At 41.8% G+C, this 13,768-nt stretch overlaps 1 protein-coding gene across 1 annotated transcript in view; it reads right to left on the bottom strand.

Moving 5' to 3' along the window:
- LOC136884482 (arrestin domain-containing protein 2) overlaps nucleotides 1–3,552 on the bottom strand; it is a 53,561-nt gene extending 50,009 nt beyond the window's left edge. Inside the window, exon 1 of the mRNA XM_068229835.1 lies at nucleotides 3,387–3,552. Within this exon, the coding sequence (XP_068085936.1) occupies nucleotides 3,387–3,504 (118 nt within the window). The 5' untranslated portion in view covers nucleotides 3,505–3,552. The remainder of the gene's footprint in view (nucleotides 1–3,386) is intronic.
- Between the last annotated feature and the right edge of the window lie 10,216 nt (nucleotides 3,553–13,768).

Raw genomic sequence — 13,768 nt, 5'->3', positions numbered from 1 at the left:
TGTTGGCAGCCCTGAAGATGGTTTTCTGCAGTTTCCCATTTTCACACCAGGCCTTTCCTATCCCATCGTCGCCATAAGACATATGTGTCGTTGCGACGTAAAGCAAGTAGAAAAAAAAAAGTTGGCTGTGCGATTAGGGCGCGCAGCTGTGAGCTTGCATCTGGAAGATAGTGGGTTCGAACCCCATTATCCATGGTTGCCCACCTTCACACCAGGCAAATCCTAGGGCTGTTCCTTAATTAAGGCCACGGCCGCTTCTTTCCCACTCCTAGGCCTTTCCTATCACATCGTCGCCATAAGACCTATCAGTGTCGGTGCAATGTAAAGCGAATTGTAAAGAAAGAAAAAAAAAACGTATTATAACGAAAGACGGGAGGAAAGGTATACCAAGCTTAATGCCGATACATAGTGATGTGTGCGAGTGATGCCTGAATCGCGGTACTCGACTCTTTCGAGTCCAGGCTCGGGCTCCTTTCGCTTGCGAAGACTCGATGACAGCATGACGTCACACATTCACTATCTCGCCCACTGTTGGTTGGATGGAGCATATGTACAAGTGGTCGCCGAGGGTTTATGGGATTGCGTTAGACCGGTACGATATAAATATTCTTAATGAGTGAGCAAAATAAATAATCTGAATTTCATGACTTGCGAAAGATAATAGGCCTACTACAACTACATACGCATAATAAAGTATGAAAATATCCGTTTACGGCGTCTCTCACCCACTCTCACTGAATATGCCCTATATTCTAATAATGATAGCATAGTTATTTGGACTTCTGAGCCCAACTTGGCAGGTTCGATACTGGTTTAGTCCGATGGTATTTGAAGGTGCTCAGATACGTCAGCCTCGTGCCGGTAGAGTTGCTGGCACATGAAAGAACTCCCGGGTGAGTAAATAACGGCACCTTGGCATCTCCGAAAACCATAAAAATGTCCTGAATTGGACGTAAAACTCATAGCATTATTATTATTTAAAATTACTGTCACGGTGTCCTGCTCCATGGCTAAATGGTTAGAGTGTTGGCCTTTGGTCACAGGGGTCCCGGGTTCGATTCCCGGCAAGGTCGGGAATTTTAACCATCATTGGTTAATTTCCCTGGCACGGGGGCTGGGTATATGTGTTGCTTCATCATCATTTCATCCTCATCACGACGCGCAGGTCGCCTACGGGAGTCAGATCAAAAGACCTGCACCTGGCGAGCCGAACCCGTCCTGGGATCTCCTGGCACTAAAAGCCATACGCCATTTCATTTTTTTCACTGTCACAGTATGCCTACAATCGTCCGAGGGGACAGGTGAATAGTTTATAATTACATCATACTTTCGGCAGATATGTAGGTAGGGTATTAAAATGATTAAAATTAGGCGTCCGGAATGTGATGTATGTACACGAAGCAAATCATCAGACAGAACGCCATTCTGTTCTAGCTAAACAATGAACGCAATGAACAAAATACACCCTCCGTTTTGACGTTTATCATTGCAACACATGACTGTGCAAAGGAACAAAACCGAGTGTAGTCTTTAGAAGTTGAGCGAAGGTCGAAGAATAGCGGCGGGATGTAAGCAGTTTTTTTTTTTTTTTTTTTTTTTTTTTTTACGTCGCACCAACACAGATAGGTCTTACGTGACGATGGTATAGGAAAGGCCTTGGAAGTGGAAGGAAGCGGCTGTGGCCTTAATTAAGGTACAGCCCCGGCATTTGCCTGGTGTGAAAAATGGGAACTCACGGAAAGTCATCTACAGGGCTGCTGACAGTGCGATTCGAATCCACTATCTCCTGGATGCAAGCTCACAGCCGCGCGCCCCAAACCGAACTTTGTGTTTCTATGGTGATTTGTAGTGTAGTGTGGTGTGTGAATATGAAGAGGAGAGTGTTGGGACGGACAAAAAAACCCAGTCCCCGAGCCAGGAGAATTAATCAGAAGCGATTACAATTCTCGAACCGGCCAGGAATCGAACCCGGGACCCTCTGATCCGAAAGCTAGTACTCTGACCATTCATCCAACGAGTTGGACAATAACAATGAGTGATACTACAGCACATGTATGTTTCTGAACGCCCTACACACGTATCTTTGCAATAAATTCTATGGCAGTAATATTGTCATTATTTCGCACAATATTATTACACGTTTTCCTACAAGGACGTCGCGGGAATAATATTTCATAGCTGTCAACAAATCCCTGGTGGCTATTTCCAGGCTGCACACTAGTAAAAGTAATAATACTACTAATAATAACAATAATAATAGAACGCTGCCGTTATCGACATTAGAAAAGCTCCCCACCACAGTGTGGAAACTGTCCCCATCCCACGCTCATCTTCGGTCCTACGTGTCTATCTTTCAAGTTGACGGTTTGTTAGTACGTCATAAATATTTGCCTATGATGATAATAATTATCGTAACAGTCAAATTATTGACGACCGATGACTCAATAAAACCAATCATCAGCATCAGCAGCAAACATATTGCAACCCACATCACAAAAATATTCTGTGAGCGACCCTGAATGCCGTGCAATCCAGTACAATAGACATGTCCACAGATAGCGACATTAGTATGCTTGGACGGGGAGGATCGAGACGGCGGTGGCTTGGACTCGAGTATACCGATTCTAAGAGCACATTACTCGATTCTGTCGCTAGCCCATCACTACCAATGCAACAGCCGCGCTTTGTGTCCAGAAGGTGTAGAAGCATAGCATACTTAGCTTATTCGCAGCTATGTGGGGCGGGCGTGTTTTTTAACATAATAATAAACAGCAGTCAATCTCACCTAAGCAGTGCTTGTGCGTGTGTGAATTAACACTGCAAAGACGACAAACTATTTGAATTAAATTACAATTATTTAGATGATGCAAGTCTTCTAGTGACGTTTACTCAAACTTCCATGCGTTTTCAAATCAAAAGCAACTGACTCACCAGCACATTTCGACCACGTAAATGCTACATTTTTCAAATTTCGCGCAATATCACTGCCAGCATAGCCAAATAATGCAACACAACATTCCACAAATAGAAGGCGAAATAAGAATAAGTGTTATTGTATTTGGAAAGTTCTCTCTCTATATACAATACTGACCAATTATTTTTCCCAGTAAATCACACTATCAGTGTGAAATTGAGCAATGTGGGCCACATGAATATAGAGAGACGTTGGTACAGGCGTTTGCCACAATCCTGTCTAACCTAAACAGGAGTGATATTTCGCTATACAATTATCTGAGAGGAAATTAAGGCTGCTTTGAACATGAACGATGACATTCCAGAGCTTTGGATACGAAAATATACAAAAGTGCACAAATCATTGGTACAGTACATATAATAGGTAGAAAACCAGTGTTTATAAATACTTAGCAAACGTAAATATAACTTACCTCTCATAGTCTTCTCTTTATCCAGTTTTACTGATAAATAGCCAGATACTACCTGACCGCCGTAATAAGTTGCTAGCGGATTATCGAAATAAATTCGAAATTCCTTGAGACCACCCATCTTCTTTTCAACTCACTTGTCAGTCGGGTCCCGACAGACGCCCGTCTAGTACGAGGAACACAGACGTGACGTACGGTACACTTCGATTGACCTTCCTTCCCTTCCTCAACGTGTTGAATGTTAGGAAGTCCGACACCAACAGAAATACACAATTCCTTCTTTTAACAACAAAGCATGAACCACCGTAAATGTGTAGAAGTATGAATTGATTCCTTTATTTTCAAGAAGTACGAAATGAACGAGATCGGCTCTTAAACTTGGCCTTGCAGTATAATTACAGCGGTATTGGGCAGCCCTGAGACCTTGACAAGACAAAACGTAAATATTTGTTTCTGATGCCAAAAGTCACGCTTTGTTGACTCCAATCGGTCATGGGCATGAAACTAACTTCTTAAGGAAAACTGAGAAGAGTCAAAACGACTTTCTTTGTAATTGTTTGTAAACATTGCAATAAACCATGCCGAAATATTACAACACTAGCATGCCATTGATACGTGAATACACGGCCTTGAAACGAACGCTACTCGGAACATGTTAAAAAGAAAAGAAGTAAACGGAACACAAAAAACCCATATGTAACCTTTCACAATGAGCGTAGGAAGGAAACGAAACGTGGGAAGGGATATTAAATTCTCGAGCTTTTAATGAAGGACCGTCTTAATATCTCTATTAACTTGGTTGGTTGGTCTGAGTTCAGAGGGCCCCGGGTTCGATTCCGTGTCGGCTCAGGGATTTTAGTCTAAATGGTTCATTTCCTTGGCTCGGGGACTGGGTCTATGCTGTTCCGAATATCCTCGCAATTCATACACTAGACACAGCAATATAATAAAATAAGAAAAGTGCGCTCAAAGGGGCTTTAAAAGTTCATTATTTTCTATAGTCAATAAATGGTGACGCATGGCATTAACCAGCAGTTTCCTATAATGCTGTTCACCCTCCTTGGAGGGTCTACCTACCTTGTAAGAGCTGCACCAGGGTACAATAGCCACACACTATTATCATTATTGTGAAAAAAATAGCTTGCCTGATGCCAATGATCATTATGGCGTGGATAGGGGCGGTAGAATAACACCCACGGTATTCCCCGCCTATCGTAACAGGGTCTCTAAACTCGGGAGTGTGGGGTGTTGACTACAGGGCCCTTAGTTGAATCCTGGCATTGCTTCCACTTACTTGTGCCAGGCTTCTCAGTTTCATCCATCCTATGTGACCTCCCTTAGTCAACTCTTGTTCTCTTACGACCCCTGCAGTAATGGAGCATTCGAGGCCTAGGGAGTCTTTATATTTCTTTGACCAATAACTTCATTTTTCAAAGTGTTGGATCCCTTCCAATTTTTTTCTCTGATTAGTGTTATATAGAGGATGGTTGTCTAGTTGTACTTGGTCTTAAAACAATAATCACCACCACCACCATTAAGGCATCATGTCTCCATAATCTGAAGCCGTGGTTAGCTGGTGTGAGTCCCATGGGCCGAAAAAAATTCACCAACAGAATGTTGGCCGGCAGAGTAGGAGGTGTGCTGGTAAACAATTTCTTATCACTAGATTGTGTGCTAAAAGCCTGGATTCAATTCCAAACCTCCCTGCAGTGTTCATAAGCTACAGTGTTGCCAACTCAGCGGATTTTCCGCCAGATTTGGTGGATTTTAAAATGCAACAGCGGATAAATTTTCCATTTAGCGGACAGCAGATTGTTGGACGGATTTTTGAACTTCTTTTGCTTCAGTTCAAAATTTAGCAGATTTTCAACTAAAATTTAGCGGAGAAAAGATTTATGGGTTGGCAACACTGTGTGGCTAAGGTTAAAGTTATAAGGAGATTCCCACCTTCCAATACTTGTCAATTTCTATGCATGTATGTTCAGTTTTCAGCCCTAAGGCTGGTTGGATCCTCAACAGCTCCGCCATCAGCTGTCATACATGGCTCAGGCATCACTGAAGAGGCGTACTAGGGAAATGAGGAGCGAGGTAGTTTCCCGCTGCTTTCCTCGGTCGGCCAGAAGTTGCTATTACATTTTAGTCTGCCAAGCCCACTGAAATGCGTGCCCGACCGACTCTATGAGCAACATTTTCACACCATTCATAGCAGGGACTGGCATTACTAGCATTGCTCATACCTCAAGTCACTTTCATATTGTCAAAGCCAAGGATAAGACAGACAGCAATGAAAGAAATAAAATTGCTCTAGCCTGCACCAGGGGACACAGTGCAATGTAAACACTAGGTCCTGCCAGCAAAGGCATATCAATTTCTATATAATGGTTTTATTTATGATATAATCCAGCTTATAACTTGACCTTAGTTGTGTTGAGCCAATACGGGACAAAATATGAGATTTATAAGCTGTGTTCATATGGAGTGAGGGCACATGACCCTGTTGATGGTGATTCGCCCATTGGATGGGGACGTTGTTCTTCCAATGTGAGCTTGCAGCTGGAGACATAATATTGAGTTGCTCACAGTATAATAATAATAATAATAATAATAATAATAATAATAATAATAATAATGGTATTGGCTTTATGTCCCACTAACTACTTTTTTCTATTTTTACGATTTTCAGAGATGCCAAGGTGCCTGAATTTAGTCTTGCCAGATTTCTTTTACCTGCCAGTAAATCTACCAACAAGAGGTTGATGTATTTGAGCACTTCCAAATACCACCAAACTGAACAAGGATTGAACCTGCCCAGTTGGAGTCAGAAAGCCAATGCCTCAACTGTCTGAGCCACTCAGTCTGGCACAGTAAAATACAATAGCCTATTTAAACCGAATAGTCATTTCCACCAAAGCGATTTTTAGTTTACTTGTTTAATGTCGCACTGACACATCAAAAGTTTTTGGCGATGGAGGGTTGGGAAAGTGCTAGGATTGGAAAGGTAGTGGCCGTGGCCTTACTTAAGGTACAGCCCCAGCATTTGCCGGGTGTGAAAATGGGAACCCACAGAAACCCCTCTTCAGGACTGATGACAGTGGAATTAGAACCCACTATCTCCCAAATGCAAACTCACAGCTGCGTGATCCTAGTCACATGGCTAACTCGACTGGTCTACATGGATATACTCAGCCCCTTATGAAAGGTTATGAAATAGGGATATATCATTCTGATAGGCCACAATTTTAAAATTTTAATGTTTCAAGCCAGTCATTTCCAGCAATATATTTTTCATCTGATGCCTATTCAGTGCTCCTTTTCACTGCAGTATTTCTCTACTCCTTCAGAGTAACTGTTAATGTTTGAAGCCATCTTCCCAATCAACAGCAATGTCAGAGCAGTGAGGACTGCGGCACTATGCTATGACTGTACCGTGGTATCCCATACAAAGAGTTATTTAGTAACAAAAATCATTTAACAGGTCTGCAGTTACTACTGGAATGGAAATAGGATTTTTGATAGCTTTGTAACAATGGAAATGTATTTTGCAACTAACATAGCAAGAGTGCAGCAATCTTTCTTTATTCGTGTCGGCAGCATCATACATAAAAATTAGGACAGAAGTCATAAATTATTCTTATATATTAGTTAATATTATTAACATTACTGGACACATTGGACCACCTGCGTCGTTCCACGTTCACTTTCTCTTTGAAGGTTCTACTGTTTTGTTCTTGTGATCTGCCCAGTACTTTTACATTTGTTCTGATCGTAATTTTCTCAATTCATCTGAAATCTCTATAGCCCTTCTATGTATTATTTCTGCTGAAAATTTGGCAGTCTTAACAAGGATATTTATTTATTTTTTCTCTGCATTTGCTATCTCAACTGCATTGAGATCTTACTGAATTTCATGGATCCATTGTCCTCTTATCTTCATTCCAAGATTTCTCATCACTAGTTGTTGTAAAATCCCACTTCCTGACAATTGCAACATGTGAAAGAAATACAAGATTCTTTTCTTCTTCATTGTATTGGTGATTGGGTCAATAACTCTGTAGACAGTTTCATAAGGCAGGATTCTCCAGACTCCTTCGACCTGGTATTTTTTACAAGTTCTGATGGTTCTTATTTCTGTTTTGAAGAGCCGATCAGTTCTTCTTTCATTTTAAATTTGGTGATGATGCTTGTTGTTTAAAGGGGCCTAACATCTAGGTTATCAGCCCCTAATGGTACGAAATGAGACAAAATGTAATGGCAAAATAAAAGTACAAAATCCTCCACTGACCAGAATTCTAAACATGAGGATGATGAATGAATGGATGGATATGAATTTATAACAATCAGTGGACCAACCCGCAGTGCCTCACATTCACAGAAACTGACATAAAACAATTGTATTACTGACCAAGGGACTGCTTCTAAAGCACAGTACTGAATCGATGATGCTTGCAGTCTAAAGGGGTCCAAAATCCAAGTCATCGGCTCCTCATAATGGTACATATCACTAGGAAAGTAGAACCATGGTATTTGTCCTGGTGCGGTACCAATCAAAAGTAGCATAGGCATATGGTATTCCACGCAGGTAATGAAATTCACACATGTAATACAGACCTATGATGTTTCGCACATTGCCATTTACAGGCAACGCAAACCTATGGTGTTCATCACATAAGTGTACTAACCACAGGGACTCGTACTATCCCGTGATGTTCCTCATATAGTGGGTACTAATCATAGGCAAGCCAGAACCATGGTGTCGCTCATATAGTGGTACTAACCACAGGTACTGTAAAAGTCAACAGTGCACTTGAAGTGGGAGGTTTACCGCACGTTGCTCCTGCGTGCTACTAATCACAAACCTATTTGGTACTTAACATAGTGGTACTACGCGCAAATAAAAGCGACCCATGGTGTTCCGTGCATGGTGGTACTAATCACAAGTAGTTTCATGGTTCTAATACAATCATCCCTTGGACACCCCATTTAGTCGGCTCTTACAACAGGCAGGGGATACCGTGGGTGTATTCTTCATCTGCGTCCCCCACCCACAGGGGGTTATGTGTTTGGACCACGAGAGGTATTTTATTTCCCTCAAGTCCGCCAGCAAGCCGGTTAGGACCCCCCTATCCATCTCTCCCCCTGCTACGCCAGCATAGTAGGTTCGTGAGATTTTAAATTTGGAACAGGGTTTCACAAGCATAAGTGGCTTCCGGGAGAGTTACGGTTTTATAGTGTTGGATCATCTTATTATATGTTGACCAGATTAGATATTGAGCTTTTATCATTTTGTTAGTTCTATTTATCCAGGTTTCTAATAATAAATAATGTTATTGGCTTTACGTCCTACTAACTACTTTAAAGTTTTTCAGAGATGCCAAGGTGTCAGAATTTAGTCCCGCAGGATTTATTTTACGTGCAAATAAATCTACTGACATGTGGCTGGCTTATTTGAGCACCTTAAAATACCACCAGACTGAGCCAGGAGCAAACCTGCCAAGTTGGGGTCAGAAGGCCAGTGCCTCAACTGCGTGAACCACTCAGCTCGGCAATATCCAGGTTTCTTACTTGTTTAAGGGCCTGTACTACGACTGTCAGGTAAACAGCCAGATACGTAGGCTGCAGTTTTGCAAACTAGAAGTTAAATATTTTCTTGCATACTACCAACGGATTTTAACGATGGTATTGTAATGCGGAAGATGTAGTAACATTATTATTGGGTTGGTAATAAGGTTACTGAAAATATAATGAAATTTAGTGCGGTGGTATAAGTGTTCCCTGGTGTTTTAGTTTGTTTAGCTCTATTCCTTTTGAAATTGTACTACTAGAATCCAATATCAGACTCTTATTAAGCTATAATGTGGAAGTTCAGGTCAAAAACAGAATTAGGACTGAAATATACACATACGAAGAAATGTTAAAATTAATTAACTGTATAACGAAACTGAACTGTTATAGAAAATAAAAACACTGAAAATGTAACCTGGACGCAAAAGTTAAGATTCAGGTTAGGTATCTTTTTTTGTCTATTTACAAGGATGCGCGTTACGGTGAAAGAAAGGTTTATATTCGTGATTAATGCCACTGATCCAGCGTAGGATCATTAATTTTATTCTTCTTCTTAATCTGTTTTCCCTCCAGGGTCGGTTTTTCCCTCGGACTCAGTGAGGAGTCCCACCTCTACCGCCTCAAGGGCAGTGTCCTGGAGCTTCAGACTCTGGGTCGGGGATACAACTGGGGAGGATGACCAGTACCTCGCCCAGGCGGCCTCACCTGCTATGCTGAACAGGGGCCTTGTGGAGGGATGGGAAGATTGGATGGGACAGGCAGGGAAGAGGGAAGGAAGTGGTCGTGGCCTTAAGTTAGGTACCATCCCGGCATTTGCCTGGGGGAGAAGTGGGAAACCACGGAAAACCACTTCCAGGATGGCTGAGGTGGGAATCGAACCCATCTCTACTTAGTTGACCTCCCGAGGCTGAGTGGACCCCATTCCAGCCCTTGTACCACTTTTCAAATTTCGTGGCAGAGCCGGGAATCGAACCCGGACCTCCGGGGGTGGCAGCTAATCACGCCAACCACTACTTAAATTTATTGTTTGCTCATTGAATAAGTAGTTAGTTTCTTTCTTTTCAATACAATGTGAAAATAGTAACTGGCAAGCATTTATCTCACTTTAGTTTAAGTACTTTTGTAGCAAGTTGTTATTAAGTAAAGGGAATATAACCTCCTTATCACATGGGCGCCCATATGACAGTTTCTAGAGGGGGGCCCAGACCTGGGAGTACGTAGTAATTTTAATATTCTGGAAGATAAATGGCGATTTCTAATCTGCGGTAGAATGACCCACGGTATCCCCTGCCTGTTGGTGGGGGGCGGTACTACAGCTTTTAAGTTATAATGACTTTTGGTCATTTTCTTGAAAGGAAAACACGTACTACACTAGATTTTTGCCTTTCCCTGAGAACTAGAGGGGGGGGGGGGGGGGCGTGGGCCCACCTTGCCCTCGTGTATGGGCGCCCTTGCCTTAACATCCTCATTCGACGGACGAATCGCCATGAACAACGTCGCATACCTTTACTCCATATGTGCGTCGCGGATAGATTTGGAATAGAACCCACGCTTTTGACACACATTTTAATGATTAGGAAATGTGTACTACCACCTCTAGTACCCTACCGACTATCATTTAGAAGGTAAAAAAAGTTAGACTATTGGTATCGAACCCACGAAAAACTGCATAGCAGGAAACGATATTGCCCTAACGATCACGGCTATTCATGAAGTTTCCTGTTGACTGCTTGTGTGCTACTCATATAGTCCGTGGCAACAACTTGCTAGCTTGGAAAATCTTTACAGAATTCTGTGATAGCTGGACAGGAAGCATGACATACTTTATAAATATATACATAGATTACATTGTAACAACTTAATTTTGCACAGCATCATGCAGATGTAGATTCATCTTGATGTGTAGCCATCTTGATTCTTTACAGTAGCATCCCCGATAGGAGCGAAGTCCCAGATAAGAGCGTTAACAGCCTCTCCAACTTCGGCATAGCTATACTCGAGAATATTTTCCCAGATTGCACATAAAAGAAAGTAGTAGTATGCGTTTTCAACCGAACTTCCAGATAAATGCCCAAACTGCCAAATAATTTTATACCGCATTTTTATCTGGCTGTCGTAGTACAGGCCCTGAGTCGTGTGTGATGATTTCTCCAAAATATTTAAATTGTAGAACTTTGTTAATTTTTTGATAATTTATGAAGACTTTATTTATGCCTAAGGGTTTCATGGGCATGATATCAGTTTTCTCAAAAATAGATTATAATCCTATTTTGAGGCTTTTCTTTTTTTTTCTTTTTTTGAGACTGGTGATCTGGGTACAAACTTCATGGAAGTCAAGGGCTAAGAGAGTTAAATTGTCCGCAAATCCCAGGCAGTTTGTCCTTATTGACGGTTTTGCTCCAATTTTAATTGTAGGTGGGTTTTCTTTTTGCCAAAGTTTCATAATGTAATGGAGAGCCGTATTAAAAAGCAGTGAAAATAATCTGAGTTTTTTTTGCCAGCTTCTATTTACAACACATCAGTCGAAAATTTGGCAATGTTTATGGCATTCATGCTGCGTAGTGCCAGATCAAGAGACGAGCACTGGTAAAGGGACAAAGGGCAGGTCATCAGGTGCCACATTGTTGGCTTATTCCAGACCGGTACAGTCGACTGTTGTTGCCAGTACCATTCCTGAGAGCACTTGGTTTAGCTGCTGCTCGTTTGACACAGTTCATGAAACTCTTCCGTGATCTGAGACCTTGTCTTATTGCTTGCTGGCCATGCAGAGGATGACGATTGGTCTGAGGCATCCAGAGACGATTCGATATGTTTCATTTAAGACAGTATAGATTTTCCTGGAACGCACGGAATTGGCCCTTCCAGTACAAGCATACTTATCTTCAGAGGAAGAGAGTACCAAATGCATATTTTGCATAGTTGCTGAATATGCTCCCCATGTGGACCCTTTTAATATCCCAAGTAAGCCTGTTCCCTGCTCTGACCTTCATGCCAACAGAATGGCAGTGTCCTTTGATTGTGAGTGAACGATCAAGTTGAACTCCAATGTATGTGGCAGCTGGGGAGAACACAAGCCGTCTTCCTTCCCAACAGATATTCAGTTTATTGGTTTGTAGCACGGTTGTGAAGATGGAGCACTGTTTATTAAAGCGACTCTATTTTAGATGATGCTGCCTCATAACAAACTGACAGTCGTGAAGAAGACTCTGATTTTCACCTCTCTCCTTGCCATGTTGTAATATCTAATATTTTATGCAAACTAAGTCTGTATGCTGGAGAGTTTATTTCTTATCTGCACAGTGTTTCCTATTTTCTAGTCGGTTAGAAACCACGTTTGTACAACATTAAACTACCGTTTATTGTACTTATGATGTTTCTGAAGCCCAGGACAAGTTCTAAGCACTAATAAAACTAAGTGTAAGCAAGCGGCTCTCACTATGCAGAAAAAGCTAGAGATAATTTAATTGTTTTGAAAAAGACAAAAAACAGAACGATCATAATGGATTGCAGCTCCCATAAAATGTGTGTACAGTCCGTAACCACCAGGTGTATGCATAAGTCTTTTCTGGTTTCACTAAGAGACGGCACCATCGAACAGTACACAGCGTATGAATTTGACACATACGTCAGTTTATTCATCTGACATAAACCTACCAACACACAAGCCGAGACCATCAAACACTAGCGTCTGTGTTGTATCATTCAGTGATCATGTCGACGTTTGTGCCTGAAAAAGAACATTTGCGGCACGCATTGCTTTTCTTATTTAATCAAAAGAAAAAAGCTGTGGAAAGTTATCGTTTGCTGGTAGAAACATATGGTGAACAAGCTCCATCGATTAGAACATGCGCGACTGGTTTCGACAAATCGCTTCGGCAAGAAGACCATGCTTTGTGTCTGGTGGGACCTGAGCAGTATGGTGTACTATGAACTCTAGAAGCCTGGTGAAACTATTAATGCACAAAGCTATAGCCAACAAATGATTCATTTAAACCACGCATTGATCGAAAGACGACCAGAATGGGCCAGAAGAAATGGCAAATTGATTTTGTTACATGACAATGCGCCATCTTACACAGCAAAACTAGTGAAAGCCACCTTGAAGTCACATCCTTCCGCACCCGCCATACTACCCCGACCTGGTGCCATCTGACCATCACCTCTTCGCATCAATGGGGCATGCACTCGCAGAGCACCACTTCAGCAATTTCGAGGAAGTTGGAAAATGTCTCGATGAATGGTTTACCGCAAAAGACAAGCAGTTTTTCTGGCATGGTATTCATAACTTACCTGAAAGATGGGCGAAGTGTGTAGAAGCCGATGACCAATATTTTGAATAAACAAAAAATGAATTTCCCTTGAAAATTACAAGTTTTCTTTAACACAGAAACCGGCAAAAACTTATGCATACACCTGGTATTTTTTTAAAGAAGAGGTCTGAATCGTGGAAGCAACATGATATCAGATTTGTTTTTAAACAGCAATGCACACGTGTGTATTTTCCTGGCACAGAGCAGATAATTACAACTTCTTTAAATATCATTCCCTCTTTTCCCTATGGTGCAAAGCCCCAAAGGGCCATGGCCTGCCAAATGACTGCTACTCAGCTCAAAGACCTGCAGATTATAAGGTGTCATGTAGTCAGCACTACGAATCCTCTTGGTCGTTATTCTTGGCTTTCTAGACCAGGGCTGCTATCTCACTGCCAGATAGCTCCTCAGTTGTTCTCATATAGGTTGAGTGGACCTTCAATCAGCCTTTAGATTCAGGTAAAAAGCCATGCCCTGGCTGGGAGCTGAACCTGGGGCTTCCAGGCATACACA

Source organism: Anabrus simplex, chromosome 12 (genome assembly GCF_040414725.1).
Source record: "Anabrus simplex isolate iqAnaSimp1 chromosome 12, ASM4041472v1, whole genome shotgun sequence".
In the NCBI taxonomy this organism is placed as follows: Eukaryota; Metazoa; Arthropoda; class Insecta; order Orthoptera; family Tettigoniidae; genus Anabrus; species Anabrus simplex.
This window is presented reverse-complemented; position numbering and strand designations above follow the sequence as displayed.